Consider the following 12,794-nt stretch of genomic DNA (forward strand, 5'->3'; position numbering starts at 1 on the left):
GAATAAAAGAATATTGGATATAAGTTCAAATCAATTAGATGTTAGTCTTATGAAAACTATTCCCACAAAAAAGTCAATATTAAAAAATCATGCGGGTTCTAGAGGGGAGGGGGTGGGGGGATGGGTTAGCCTGGTGATGGGTATTAAAGAGGGCACATTCTGCGTGGAGCACTGGGTGTTATGCACAATGAATCATGGAACACTACATCAAAAACTAATGATGTAATGTATGGTGATTAGCATAACAATAAAAATTTAAAGTAAAAATAAATAAATAAATAAAATAGATCCTGGAAAAAAAAATCATACGCTTGTTATAATAGGGCAGAAAAATGTTTAATGACATGGAAATGATATATTAACTACACATAAAATATCTGTAAATATGATAGTATTCATATGAAAATGCAAGATGAATAAATAGCACTGGGAGGTGGGATTACTGATAATTTTAATTTTCTTGTTGAAATTTTCTAAAATTATGATGAATCTATTTTATAAGAAGCATTTTATAAAATATACCATAAAAGAACAACAGCCTACTTTAACAATGTAAAATTAAGTTAAATGAAGGTGTAAGAAAGCAGCCTAGATTCTTTTCTTCAAAAACCTTTTTCCAGGATGGGGGGATGAATAAAATAGGTGATGGGGATTAAAGAGTACACTTAGTGTGATGAGCACTGAGTAATGTATAGAAGTACTGAATCACTATATTGTACACCTCAAACTCATAACACTATGTTAACTATACTGGAATTAAAACAAAAAACTTAATAAAAATAATAAAGACAAAAATAACCTTTTTCTAAAGTCCCTTCTCTGTTACTTAAAAAAAAAAAAAGCCTAGACAAGATCTTGAATAAAAAGTTGTTAGTTAAGAAAATGCTTTTAAGAAGTGTAGCCAGAAAAACTAGCTTGATCATAAATATTAACCTTGTCAATTACATTGCCATTATTTAGTTGGGAAAAAAAAGCTTTCTGATCTTTTAATTAAAAAAAATACGTGAAATACATGTACATGTTAAAATATTCAAACAGTTCAAATTATATAAAGTAAATCTCTCCTAACTCAGACACCCAGTACTTTTCCCAGAAGCAATTGTTGTTAGCAAGTTTCTTACATATTCTTCCAGAAAGGTTTTATGCATCTACAAAGGATATATATGCATAATGCTTTTCTTATACAGATGGCAACATACTATACACATTCTTTTTGGACTGAACTTTTTTCTGATTCTTTTTAAAGGAAAATTTTAAAGTGATACCTATACAAGACAAGGTTTATTTAAACCATTTAAGTTAAAAGTTATTTAATATTTGATAACAGTTCAAGAAATTTAAAACATAAAAGCCGCCAACCTTTTCTGGTGTTAACTTCATAAGTTCCATGTTTTCCATACTGTGTCGGCGTCCGAACTTGGGGCGTGCACCTTTGAAAAAAAAATTAATTCAAATAAACTGGGGAGCCCTTAAGACTACAAATTCAGCATCACTAGGTTATTCAATTTTAAAGTCTGTTACACGAGCCCATATGGAAGGAGGAAACATGTACAAACATGTATTCTTTTAAGAATAATAATTTTCCATACCAACTACATAAAAATAGAATACCCACTCCCTCTAAAATGCTTTGATGTAAGGAAGTTACATTTTGGTTGGAAACTAACTTTGGTTACTAACATTACCCCTTAATTTAGAAAAGGCGTTTTATAATAACTGGTTTTATATTATCCACATAGACTTAAAAAAAAATGAGATGGACAAATCCTGTATGATCTTATAGTGGAATCTTAAAAAAAAAAAAAACCCAAACTAGGAAAAAGAGATCAAACTTGTGGTTTACCAGAAGCAGAGAGGATTAGGGGAGTGGAACATAATCAAAAGGTACAAACTTCCAGTTATAAGGTAAAGAAGTACTAGGGATATAATGTACAACATGATGACTGTAGTTAACATTGCTCTATGATACTTAGGAAACCTGCTAAGAGGGTCCTAAGAGTGTTCATCGCAAGAAGAAAATTTGTTTTCATTTCTCCTTTCTTTTCTATCTGTATGAGAAGATGGATGTTAGCTGAACCTACTGTGGTGATCATTTCACTACGTATGTAAATCAAGTCATCACGCTTATACACCTTAAACTTAGTCATGTATATCAAACATTTCTCAATAAAACTGGAAAAAATAAAAATAAAAAAACCCACTAAAATGATTATAGTAGGAAAAAAAACTGTAGGGCAGTTTAAGTAAGTAGAAACCTAAAGAAAAGGCTTTAGGCCTTCAATTTTGAGCTAAGAATCAAAATAACATTCTTACACTATCTTTTTTTTTTAAGTGGGCTCCATGCCCAATGTAGGGCTTGAACTCATGACCTGAGATTGACAGTTGCATGCTCTACTGACCGAGCCAGCCAGGTGCCCCTGTTGTTACTCTTTTCTAAGTTACTCATTTCCATTTTAAGATCACATTAGATGATAAAGTTTGATAAAAAGGTTCTCAAATTTCTTTTTAATCATTAAAATACAGAATTTTCATACCCAGTCTTTTAAAGATTAAGCAATATTTTAAAGACATAAGGAATATATGATACCTAATACTCAGCTTAAGAAATAAACCATTATCAACACATTAACTCCTCCTCTGTGTGACTCTCCCTATAACTTGCCGCCTCCTCGTAATTTTTATTTTCATTACATATGAATAGATCTCTAAGCGATATAGCTTATAATAAATGCTCTCATACTATATATATATATATATATATATATATATATATATATATATATATATATCTAACTTGATTCCTTTGAGCAACCTTACGTTTGTGAGATTCAGCCAAGTTGCTATGTGTAGTTTAGTTTTTCATTGCCATTTTAGGACTAGGAAATTCTTTTATCTGTTCTACTGGGGACAGATTTATAGGTTGCTTCCATTTCTTTTTTTTAAATCATATAAGCAAGTACTACTACAGAGATTCTTGGAAAAATATCTTAGTGGCATGAGCAAGAGTTTCTTCCAGTTTGGGTATCAGCGGTATGTAACTTGGAGTGGAACTGCTGGTCATATGCTTAGTACATCCTCAACTTTCCCAGAATGTTGCCAGATTGTTCTTGAGAATAGACATAATTCTATCACTGTCAACACTGAGTAAGAGTTTCCATTACCCACATTTCAATACTGGTATTCTCAGACCTTTTAATTTTCAGCCTCCTAATAGGTTTCCAGTATTACCTCACTGTGGTTTTCCCTGATTAAATGAATTAAATATCTTTTCATGTATTTATGGGCTATTTGTGTTTCTTCTGTTCATCATTTTGTGACAAGCAGGCTTCCTGCTGAGCAGGAAGCCGGGACACGGAACTCGATCCCAGGACCCTGGGATCATGACCTGAGCGGAAGGCAGACACTTAACCAACTGAACCACCCAGGTGCTCCCAATGTTTTTCACTTTTTAACAGTGACATATATTAAGAGATACATTTGCATTACAACCCTGACTACACTTACACAAATACGTAACAAATCTTCACAGAACAGTACTTACTCTTATCTATCTTGTATGATAACCCATTTGTGTGTGTGTGCGCACACATGCAATGATAGTTGCAACCTCTGAAACTGATTTTACAACTCATTAATATGTCAAACACACAATGTTGAAAAGATGCTACATTAGGTCCAACCCATTAATTGTGCTTGTTAAATCCTCTATTACTGATATCTGACTCCTGATATATAGCTATCAGTTAATAAGAGGTATGTTAAAATCACATTAAGACATAAATCTCAGATAAGACATAGACTCTGAAGCCAGACTGCCTAGGTTTAACTCCCATCTTTACTACCTACATAGATAACCCTTGGGAAGTCTACTTAACCTCTCCTGTCTCCACGTCCCCATCTGTAAATTAGGGATAACAGAAATTTACCTCCTAGAGATGTTAGGATTAAATGAGTTAAAACAGGAAAAGCACTTAAATCAGTGCCTGGAATAGTAAGCACTAATAATGTAAGCTATTATTTTCTTCAAATCTGCCTGATCATTTTTGTTATTCCTTTGTTTTAATTTCGTTACTTCTATAAATATTTAACCACAGTTATTTTGTATTCTGTATCTGATAATTCCAACATCTAAAAAGATCTTGGTGATCTAATTTTGCTTTTTGTTTATTGTCTTACTCATGTTGGCTTGTTTCTTTATGTGTTTGGTAATTTTGTTGTTGTGAACCTTTATAGACCTGGATCAAAGATGCTTTCCTCCAGAAAAATACCTGGTCTTCTGCTAAGTCTCCAGGAGCATTTCTAACCCAAAGTACTTCACTGGATTGGGGTTTCTTTCACTGTGCAGGTAGAATAAATCAAATTCCAAACCAGTATGTAGGCAGGCTTATGAATTCAGATTCTTAAGGAACACTCCTTTTCTCTACCCTGAGCCAACACCAGAAATAGATGTTTCCTTGCAGTTCCTTTAGCCAGCAGACTTTTCCTTGCACTGGAAATACAGCAATGAACAAAAGAGGCCAAAAAATACTTGTCTTCATGCAGCTACAATGAGCAAACGGGGAGTGGTAGGAAGTGATGTTGAAGAAGTAGGTAAGATTACATAAGGCCTTTTAACCATGGTGACAACTGAGGATTTGGTTTCTAGGTGTGATGAGAAGTCATTGGAGGGTTCTGAACTGATGAATAATATGATATGATTTACATTTTAAAAGAGCACTCTGGCTGCTACGTGAAAAAGTCAGTGTGAGGGATCAAGAATGGAAGCAAGAGAAATAGTTGATAAGCTAGTACCCTGCTGGGAAATGTTGGTAGCTTGTACTAAGATTGTTGCAGTGTACACTGTAAGAGAGATTAGGCATATATTTTGAAGGTAGGGTTTCTGATAGGTTGGATGTAGGAAGTGAGTGGAAGAAAGGGAACAAGGATGACCCATAGGTATTTGGCCTGAATACTTGGATGAATGGTGGTACCAATTCCTGAGATGGGGCAGACTGGAGGAAGAACATGTGTGGGAAGAAAAAACAAGAGCTCTGTTTTGGACATGTTAAGTTTTAGATGCCAATTAGACATTCAGATGGAAATGTTATATATGTGAATTCAAACGTAAGAGAAAAATTATGACTGGAAATATCAATTTGAAAATCATCAGTATACAGAGGATATAAAAGCCAGTCAACTGAATGAAATCATCTAGAGTTGTGCTGTTTGATATAGTAGCCACCAGTCACATATGGCTTTTAAATTTTTAACTAATTACAATTAATATTAAGAATTCATTTCCTCTTTCGCACTAGCCACACTGCAAGTGTTCAAGAGCCACATATGGCCAGAAGCTATTGTACTAGACAGACTAGGTATACAATATTTCCATCTTCGCAGAAAGTTCTATTAGAAGCACTGATCTAGGGGCACCTGGGTAGCTCAGTCAGTTAAGTGTCTGCCTTCAGCTCAGGTCACGATCACAGGGTTCCTGGATCAGGCCCCCGTGTCAGGCTCCCTGCTCAGCAAGGAGTCTGCTTCTCTGCCTCTCCCCCTGGCTCGTGCTTGCTCCCGCTGTCATTCATAAATAAATAAATAAATAAGTAGATAAATAAATAATCAATCTTGGGACACCTGGGTGGCTCAGTCAGTTAGGCGTTCTGCCTTTGGCTCAGGTCATGATCCAAAAGTCTTGGGATCGAGTCCCACATCGGGCTCCTTGCTCAGCGGGGAGCCTGCTTCTCCCTCTGCCTGCCGCTCCCCCTGCTTGTGCTCTCTCTTCTGACAAATAAAATCTTAAAAAAAAAAAAGAAAAAGAAACATTGATCTAGAGTATAGGTTAAGAGGAAAAAGGATAAAATCAGAAAGGAAGGAAGGACAGGATAGAAAGAAAAGAGGGAGAGAAGGAAGGGGGAAGGAAGAAGAGGTCCAAGAATTGATCTCTGGACACCACAAATTTCAAGGATGGAAAGATGATAAGGAGAGAGTAATGAAGCCTGAGAGTGGCCAGTGATGTGAGAGCAAACCAGAAAAGGAGGGTAATCCTAGAAGCCAAATGAGCAAAGTATTTTGAGAAGGGAATGATCAGTGGTAGGAAACATTGCTGAGAAATCAAGTAACCTGACATCTGAAAACTGATCAATGATTTGGTAAAATGGAGATTTCTGGTAACCTTGAGAAGGTTTCAGTGTCATGATGAAGCCAAAGCCCAAGTAGAGTGACTTGAGCAGAGAATGGGAGGTGAAGAAGTAAAGAAATGAACATTAATACTATTTTCAAGTTTGTTTATAAGTGGGAACAAAAAAATGGGTCTACATTTAGAGGGGTCCATGAGGACAAGTAATAGTTTGTTAAAATATGAGAGCTATTACAACATACCCTACTTGAAAATTAAGCACAGAGAAACTTTTCAGCCCATTACTCAGTTGCAAGGCACACAGTTCCATATATTACCCATACTTCAGAATCTTTCACTAAATGTTCTTTCCAAGTCTTAATCAGATGACTAGCTGCTAATTTCTCTTCCTTCTTCCTTTTTTTATATGAGTTTAGAGAAGGAAATGAGAGATGAAAGCTCTATTTTTCACTGACTTCTAAGTTCAAAACATTAATCTGTATTGGTAACTTTTATCAGACTGAGAATTTTTAATTCTCTATAAAATCTGTAAAATGGATCTCACACAATCATGTATAGAATATTAAAAAATGTGACTCTAATGTCCCTTTTTACTTCTTTAATCAGAAGTAGAATTTTGGGGGCACCTGGTTGGCTCAGTCAGTAGAGCATGCGACTCTTGATTTCAGGGTCATGAGTTCAAGCCTCACATGGGGCATAAGGCTTACTTTAAAAAAAAATGTACAATTTTTTTCATGTAGAAACAGAGACATTCAAGCATGTCTTTCCCTGTAGCAATGTCAAAGCAAATCTTTCTGTAGGTGCTTACCTAAAGAAAATTTCCCAGGTTTTCTGAATTTAAAAAAAATAGTAAAAATACTAAGAGATCACCTTAGAAATTAAACGGGAGGAGCGCCTGGGTGGCTCAGTTGGTTAAGTGTCCGACTCTCGATTTCAGCTCAGGTCATGATCTCAGGGTCATGAAGTGGAGCCCTGCGTCAGGCTCCACATTGAGTGTAGTCTGCTTGTCCCTCTCCCTCCCTTGCTACTTGCTTGCTACTACCTACTCTCTCTCTCAATAAATAAATAAATAAATCTGGGAAGAAAAGAGCTAAACAAAAATCAAATATGTAAAAACATTTGAATTAAAAAGAACCAAACAATATGTTTTAATTTTTACATCTTCACATTTACAAATTTTTGAGTGAGCCTGTAGATAGAGAATTTAAATGTATTTTTACAAAAGAAAATAAGCATACTTTTACCTTTCCTAAGTTCATGGTAACAGCTGAAAATACTATATTCTGTATTGACAAATCAATAGGACTAGTGTAAAGCAAAAAGGTATTATAAAAAGTTGAGCTTCCTATGTTACATATTCTCTCTGGATATGGTAAACATGTGACAGGTAATGTAATTGAGAATAAAGAAATTGGGTTTGAACACCTATTACTTACCATGCAAACTGTTATCAATTTCAATATTTTCAGACATTATTGAATTATTTGTGCTGTAGCTCAGACCAAGAACCATTTGAAGATCTGAGAGATTTAGTCGTGCTGTTAGTTCACCACTTCTATCCCCAACCTACAACCACAAGCATTTATATTTTAGAGTAGTATTTAAAAACAAAGAATGGTGAAGATTAGCTGAAAATGTTGTGAACCTAAAACTGGAAGAAAATATAGAGAAATGAAAATAGTTATATTAGAATTAAGAGACTGAACGAAATGGGTTTTTTCAATAATTGTCTTAAAGGAAAGGGAAATTTCTAAAGTATGGCAATAGGAAAGCTAATTACATTGTATCAATTCATTCTCTAAATATTAGTTGCTTTTAATTTCTATAATATCTAATAATAATGTAGGTTATTCTGTGACACATTAACTTGGCATCACATGATTAAAATTTCCTTATTTTGTTTCCATTCCATAGTAATAGTTTATATTAAGCCAGCACTAAGCATTACACTAGGCACTTTTATATAACTATCTCTAATTCTTATAATGATTTACAAGGTAGATATTATTCTTCCCATTTTATAAATGAGAGAAATCAGACTCAGAAAAGGTTTCCAAGCTCAAATAGCCAGAAAGTGGCAGAACTGTAACAGGAACCAATCCTTGATTATAAAAATCATGTTTACAAAACAAAATATGTTTTTCTTTCTATACCATGCTACTTTTCCATGTAGAGACGGGGGGCATATTTCAGTAATCTTTCCATTCTGCCATGCCTGGCCTAACCTTCTTGTCTTCCTACATCAAGGCCAATGCAAACAGACCTCTGATCTGTATATTAAAATACTTCATGCAGTTCTTAGGCCAAGGGAATAACATAGTTAAATTTATTACTAGGTCACATAGGAGCAATCTAGAGAAATAATAGGGCTTCCCCCTGCCCTGCTAATTTCTGAATCATAACAGCACAGATAGCAGTGTTTTAGTTTCATACCTCTCTTGAAATTTCCAAGTGCTTTTCAGCAAAATGCATCGCTTGATCATGATTCCCTAGAGCGGTGTATGCATTTCCTAAGCTCCAACATGCTCTTCCTTCACCAATTCTACAAAACAATTCAAAGCTAACATGCAGTTATCTGAAAGAGAGCTGTCTGTGGAATAAAAGCTATCTAGTAGTAATTAAAGGCATAAATAATGCTTTGAATTTATTTGGTATTTCATATAAAGAACATAGTTTCTTAACATTAGAGACTTACGAGACTATCCAGATAATACTGAACTCAGAGTCAGGTATTAAAATGGGAAACATTCTTTTAAAACATACAATTTATTATGAAATAATAAAATCTCAGGAATAGGTCTTCTAGTTAGACTACTCCATTCTCTTTCCATGATAGCCCAGGTAATCATTCAGTCCATGTTTGAATACACTGGGGAGAGAGCTCGCTAGAAGTAGCATACTTCATTTTGAACAACTACAGAGAAGTTCTTTATAATGAAGTAAAAATCTGTCTTCCTAAACAAACATCACAGACTAAATGAATGCACAGATACACTGCTTTTTCATACAGTTTTTTTTTTAATTAGCCACCAACATTTAAAAATCAGAAGATTTCAAATAAAACTCAGGACTTCCAGCTTCTCTTTAAAAAAGAGGAGTATATAGACATAACATCCTCGGTCCTGCCTAGCAACAAGGAGCTGGAGCTGAGGAGCAGCTGTGCCCTTTACATTGGGCGTTATCTGTAAGTTGACCACAATTCTCATACTGATCTAGTCAGGAGGACCTTTGTAGGCAACTGAGTTTGTGACCTATTTACGTCTTGGTTCAAGGCTATATGGATCAGTCTAATCTTCTCAGACATGCTAGCCCTTCAAACAATAATATAAAGAGGTGACTAAAAACAGAAGAAATTCCTTGAAAAAGAATTAAAAAACAAAACAAAGGAAACAAAAACAAAGGAAAAATTCTAGGGATTCAATAATGCACCTGTATTTTATAATTATAGTAAAAAGGTGTATAACTTACCTATCATTTAGCTCTTGAGCAATTGCCAAGTGCTTCAGATGATAATCAATGGCCTTTTCGTAGTCTTGAAGCAACGTATATGTGTTTCCAAGACTATAACAAGACTGTGCTTCAACAGCTCTGTCTTTAAGCTGTCGAGCCAATAGTAGTGTCTTTCTAAAAAAAGGAATTAATTCTTACACAATGATCATTTTTATTTTTGGCTATAATAACTGTAAAATCAAACTCTCATTCTTCCTTCTGCCTTTAAAGTAAATCTATTTTAGAGTTTAATATCCCACACTTTCTCCATTATGTTTAGACAAAATGAAAAGATGTCTTGGAAACACAAAAACCAAATCCAAACTCTAAGAATAAATTTGAGAGTCCTATTAATTCTTTAGAGAAAAAGAATATTGACATATGAGATCAAGTACCTCTAAAGATTATATAATATAGTATTTTTAACATTAAAAAAAACCCGTCCCAGTTGTAGTAGCAATAACTTAAAGAGAATTTTGTCCATATAACCTCTCTTTGCATCGGACTGTTGTCTTTGCATTTTGTCAAAACTTAAAATACTTAGTTAAAATTCTAATGTATAGGAAAAAAAAATTCTAATGTATAGGTTATTAGTCACTGATTCATGAAAAACATTAAACACCATATTTAAACATTAACCAAATTCTACCTAATACTCATTGAATCGTCAATGAGAAGCTAAGAGTGTGGACCCTAGAGCCAGACTGGGTTCAAATCCCAACTTTGCCAATTATTAGCTCTGTAATGGGGCAAGTCATTCAACCTCTTTCTGTTTCTTCATATGTAAAATGAGGAAAATATCTCCCAGGGTTTTGTGAGGATTAAATGAATTAGTATACATGAAGTGCTTAGAATAGCATCTTGTTCACAGTATATGATAATAAATGTTAATACTGTTTTGTTATTATCGTCAGCACTTAATCCTGCAGATGCTTTAGATCCAATAACTTAAATGGCTATTATTTCTGCCAAAGAGTATAAATATTTCATATTTCATAAATCATATTTCATATGATTTATACTTATATGAAAAAGAAGTATATGATAATCTGATAGTTTTAAGCAAACCTGAAATTATATATTTAATGATACCACCTTCAAAGCTGTTACCTTGGGAGGCTACACACTTATTACATACATATTGTAATATTGCCTCCTCTCATACATTTTTGGAAGACTTTTGGATTTGCTTTCAGATCCTGGGGTATCTTTCTGGCACACCATTATTCTTTGAGGGTATAGTTAATTTGTAAATGTTCAGAAGTCCTTCTGGAACCAAATTCATTTGCTAAAGTAGGTTTACCAAACTACTGCTTTCTATCCTGAGGATATGAATTTAAAATGTTAAGACAGGGGCACCTGGGTGGCTCAGTCAGTTAAGTGTCTGCCTGTAGCTCGGGTTGTGATCCTGGGGTCCTGGGATCGAGTCCCGCATCAGGCTCCAGTCCCACATTGGGCTCCCTGCTCTGTGGGGAGCCTGCTTCTCCCTCTGCTTCTCTCTCTCTCTCTCATGAATAATTAAAAAAATCTTTAAACTGTTAAGACAGTCTTCTTGTGTGGTCGTGAAAACAATTCTAAAGGAGAGTTCTATCTGAGTTCTAGCCTACTTATGGAGAGGGCAGTGGGAGGAAGTTTCATTACTTTATACTCATGCTTTTTAGTCAAATAGCCACCATCCACATTCTTACAGAACTTTTCAGTATTTAATACAAGCAGATCATTTATTAAGATATTTGTATGTCTTTTGCTTTAAAATATAAGAAATTTCCTATTTAAAATAAAAATATATACTTCTTATATAGTAATATATTTTATTTGGAAGGATATTTCATATTTAACCAACCAATAAATATTAACCATTGGTCAATGTTTAGAGTAGGATGGGATGACATTCTAGTTTTTTAGATGGACCCAAAGCAATTTTACCGTCTTTTTAGATAACAAACTATCCAAAACTCTCTCACATTGGATTCTTTAACAATAAAATACAAATCAATCACTACCTGTGGTTCAAACTGGCTTCTGCCTAAGGTCTGCATGGGACTTCAATCCCCACTAGAGAAAATTCCAAACTATAAAGCATAGACCGGACAGTCTCAAACAGTCTACACTTTGCTATTACCTATGTTTCAAGTCTACTGATAGATCAGAAAGACCCTGCCCAGAAGAAGCTGGGTTTGCCAACTCCTCAGGTAAGTGAATGGGGCCTCAGTTTACGGTGAGGACCAAAGATGGGCAGAGGAGAGTGGGAGAACTGCTCAACAAGGGGGTGCGATGGTAGGGAAAAAAATTCAGTGATCACTGGCAAAAACTAGGGCATATTTTTGTTATCAGGCTTTCTTGTGGCTTTTCTTCAAACACATAATTGGGAAATAAATAAATAAACACACACACACACACCACACATGCTAAACAGGTTTAAAAGACTGTAAAAGTTTAGAATTTCATTTAAAAACAATTAGTTTTAAAGATAAAAACTTACAAAAATATAAAGGAGTCATACCACTACCATTAAACCTAAGGTACAATAATACCAGGTCCTATGCAAAGTAAGTGCTGAATTTATTCTTTTATTCAATCCTCACAATAATACCAAAAGCAAGGAATTGGCATTATCCGTTACAGATGAAGAAACTGAGGCTTAGAAGCACAAGGTCCTATTGCTAGTATGTGCAAAAAGCAGGTTTTAAACCCAAAGCCTATCATTTAATAGGATTGCATAACTACTCATTTTACATTTATCTACAGAAATATTAGACTAACTTGTAGTATTCAGAGGCAGTTTCAAATTCACCAAGAAATATATATGCATTTCCAAGGTTGCTATATGCTCTTCTTTCAGCTGCTTTATCTCCAAATTCTTTTGCAATAAGGAGACGCTGAAACAGAGAATTCTAATTAGATATAGCTATAATAAAACTAAAGAATAATCTAATCACTGTTCAAAACACTGATGGAGAAAACGATCTGGCTCCGAAGCCTTGCACTATACCTGCTCATGAGCTATAACTGCATCCCTGAAGTTGCCAAGGAGGTAATGTGTATTTCCAAGATTTCCAAAGGCACGTCCTTGGGCTGCTCGATCACCCAAAGCAGTCACTAGTGATAGGTTCTCCCTAAATGGTAACAAAAGTTGTGAAAAAATAAGTTTGAGAAAAAAATGTATTGATTAGACTTACAAATCAAATTC

General features: G+C 34.7%; 1 protein-coding gene across 3 annotated transcripts in view; it reads right to left on the minus strand.

Moving 5' to 3' along the window:
• GPSM2 (G protein signaling modulator 2) overlaps positions 1–12,794 on the minus strand; it is a 53,990-nt gene that overhangs the window by 20,007 nt on the left and 21,189 nt on the right. For all 3 annotated transcript variants that reach the window (XM_025872333.2, XM_025872332.2, XM_073896208.1), the window contains 6 exons: positions 12,597–12,720; positions 12,368–12,483; positions 9,584–9,739; positions 8,549–8,657; positions 7,552–7,681; positions 1,360–1,430 (listed from right to left, as the gene is read on the minus strand). In XM_025872333.2, coding sequence (XP_025728118.1) covers positions 1,360–1,430; positions 7,552–7,681; positions 8,549–8,657; positions 9,584–9,739; positions 12,368–12,483; positions 12,597–12,720 — 706 coding nt within the window. The remainder of the gene's footprint in view (positions 1–1,359; positions 1,431–7,551; positions 7,682–8,548; positions 8,658–9,583; positions 9,740–12,367; positions 12,484–12,596; positions 12,721–12,794) is intronic.

Source organism: Callorhinus ursinus, unplaced genomic scaffold (genome assembly GCF_003265705.2).
Source record: "Callorhinus ursinus isolate GAN/ISIS: 27379988/994484 unplaced genomic scaffold, GSC_fseal_2.0 scaffold9, whole genome shotgun sequence".
Classification (NCBI taxonomy): Eukaryota; Metazoa; Chordata; class Mammalia; order Carnivora; family Otariidae; genus Callorhinus; species Callorhinus ursinus.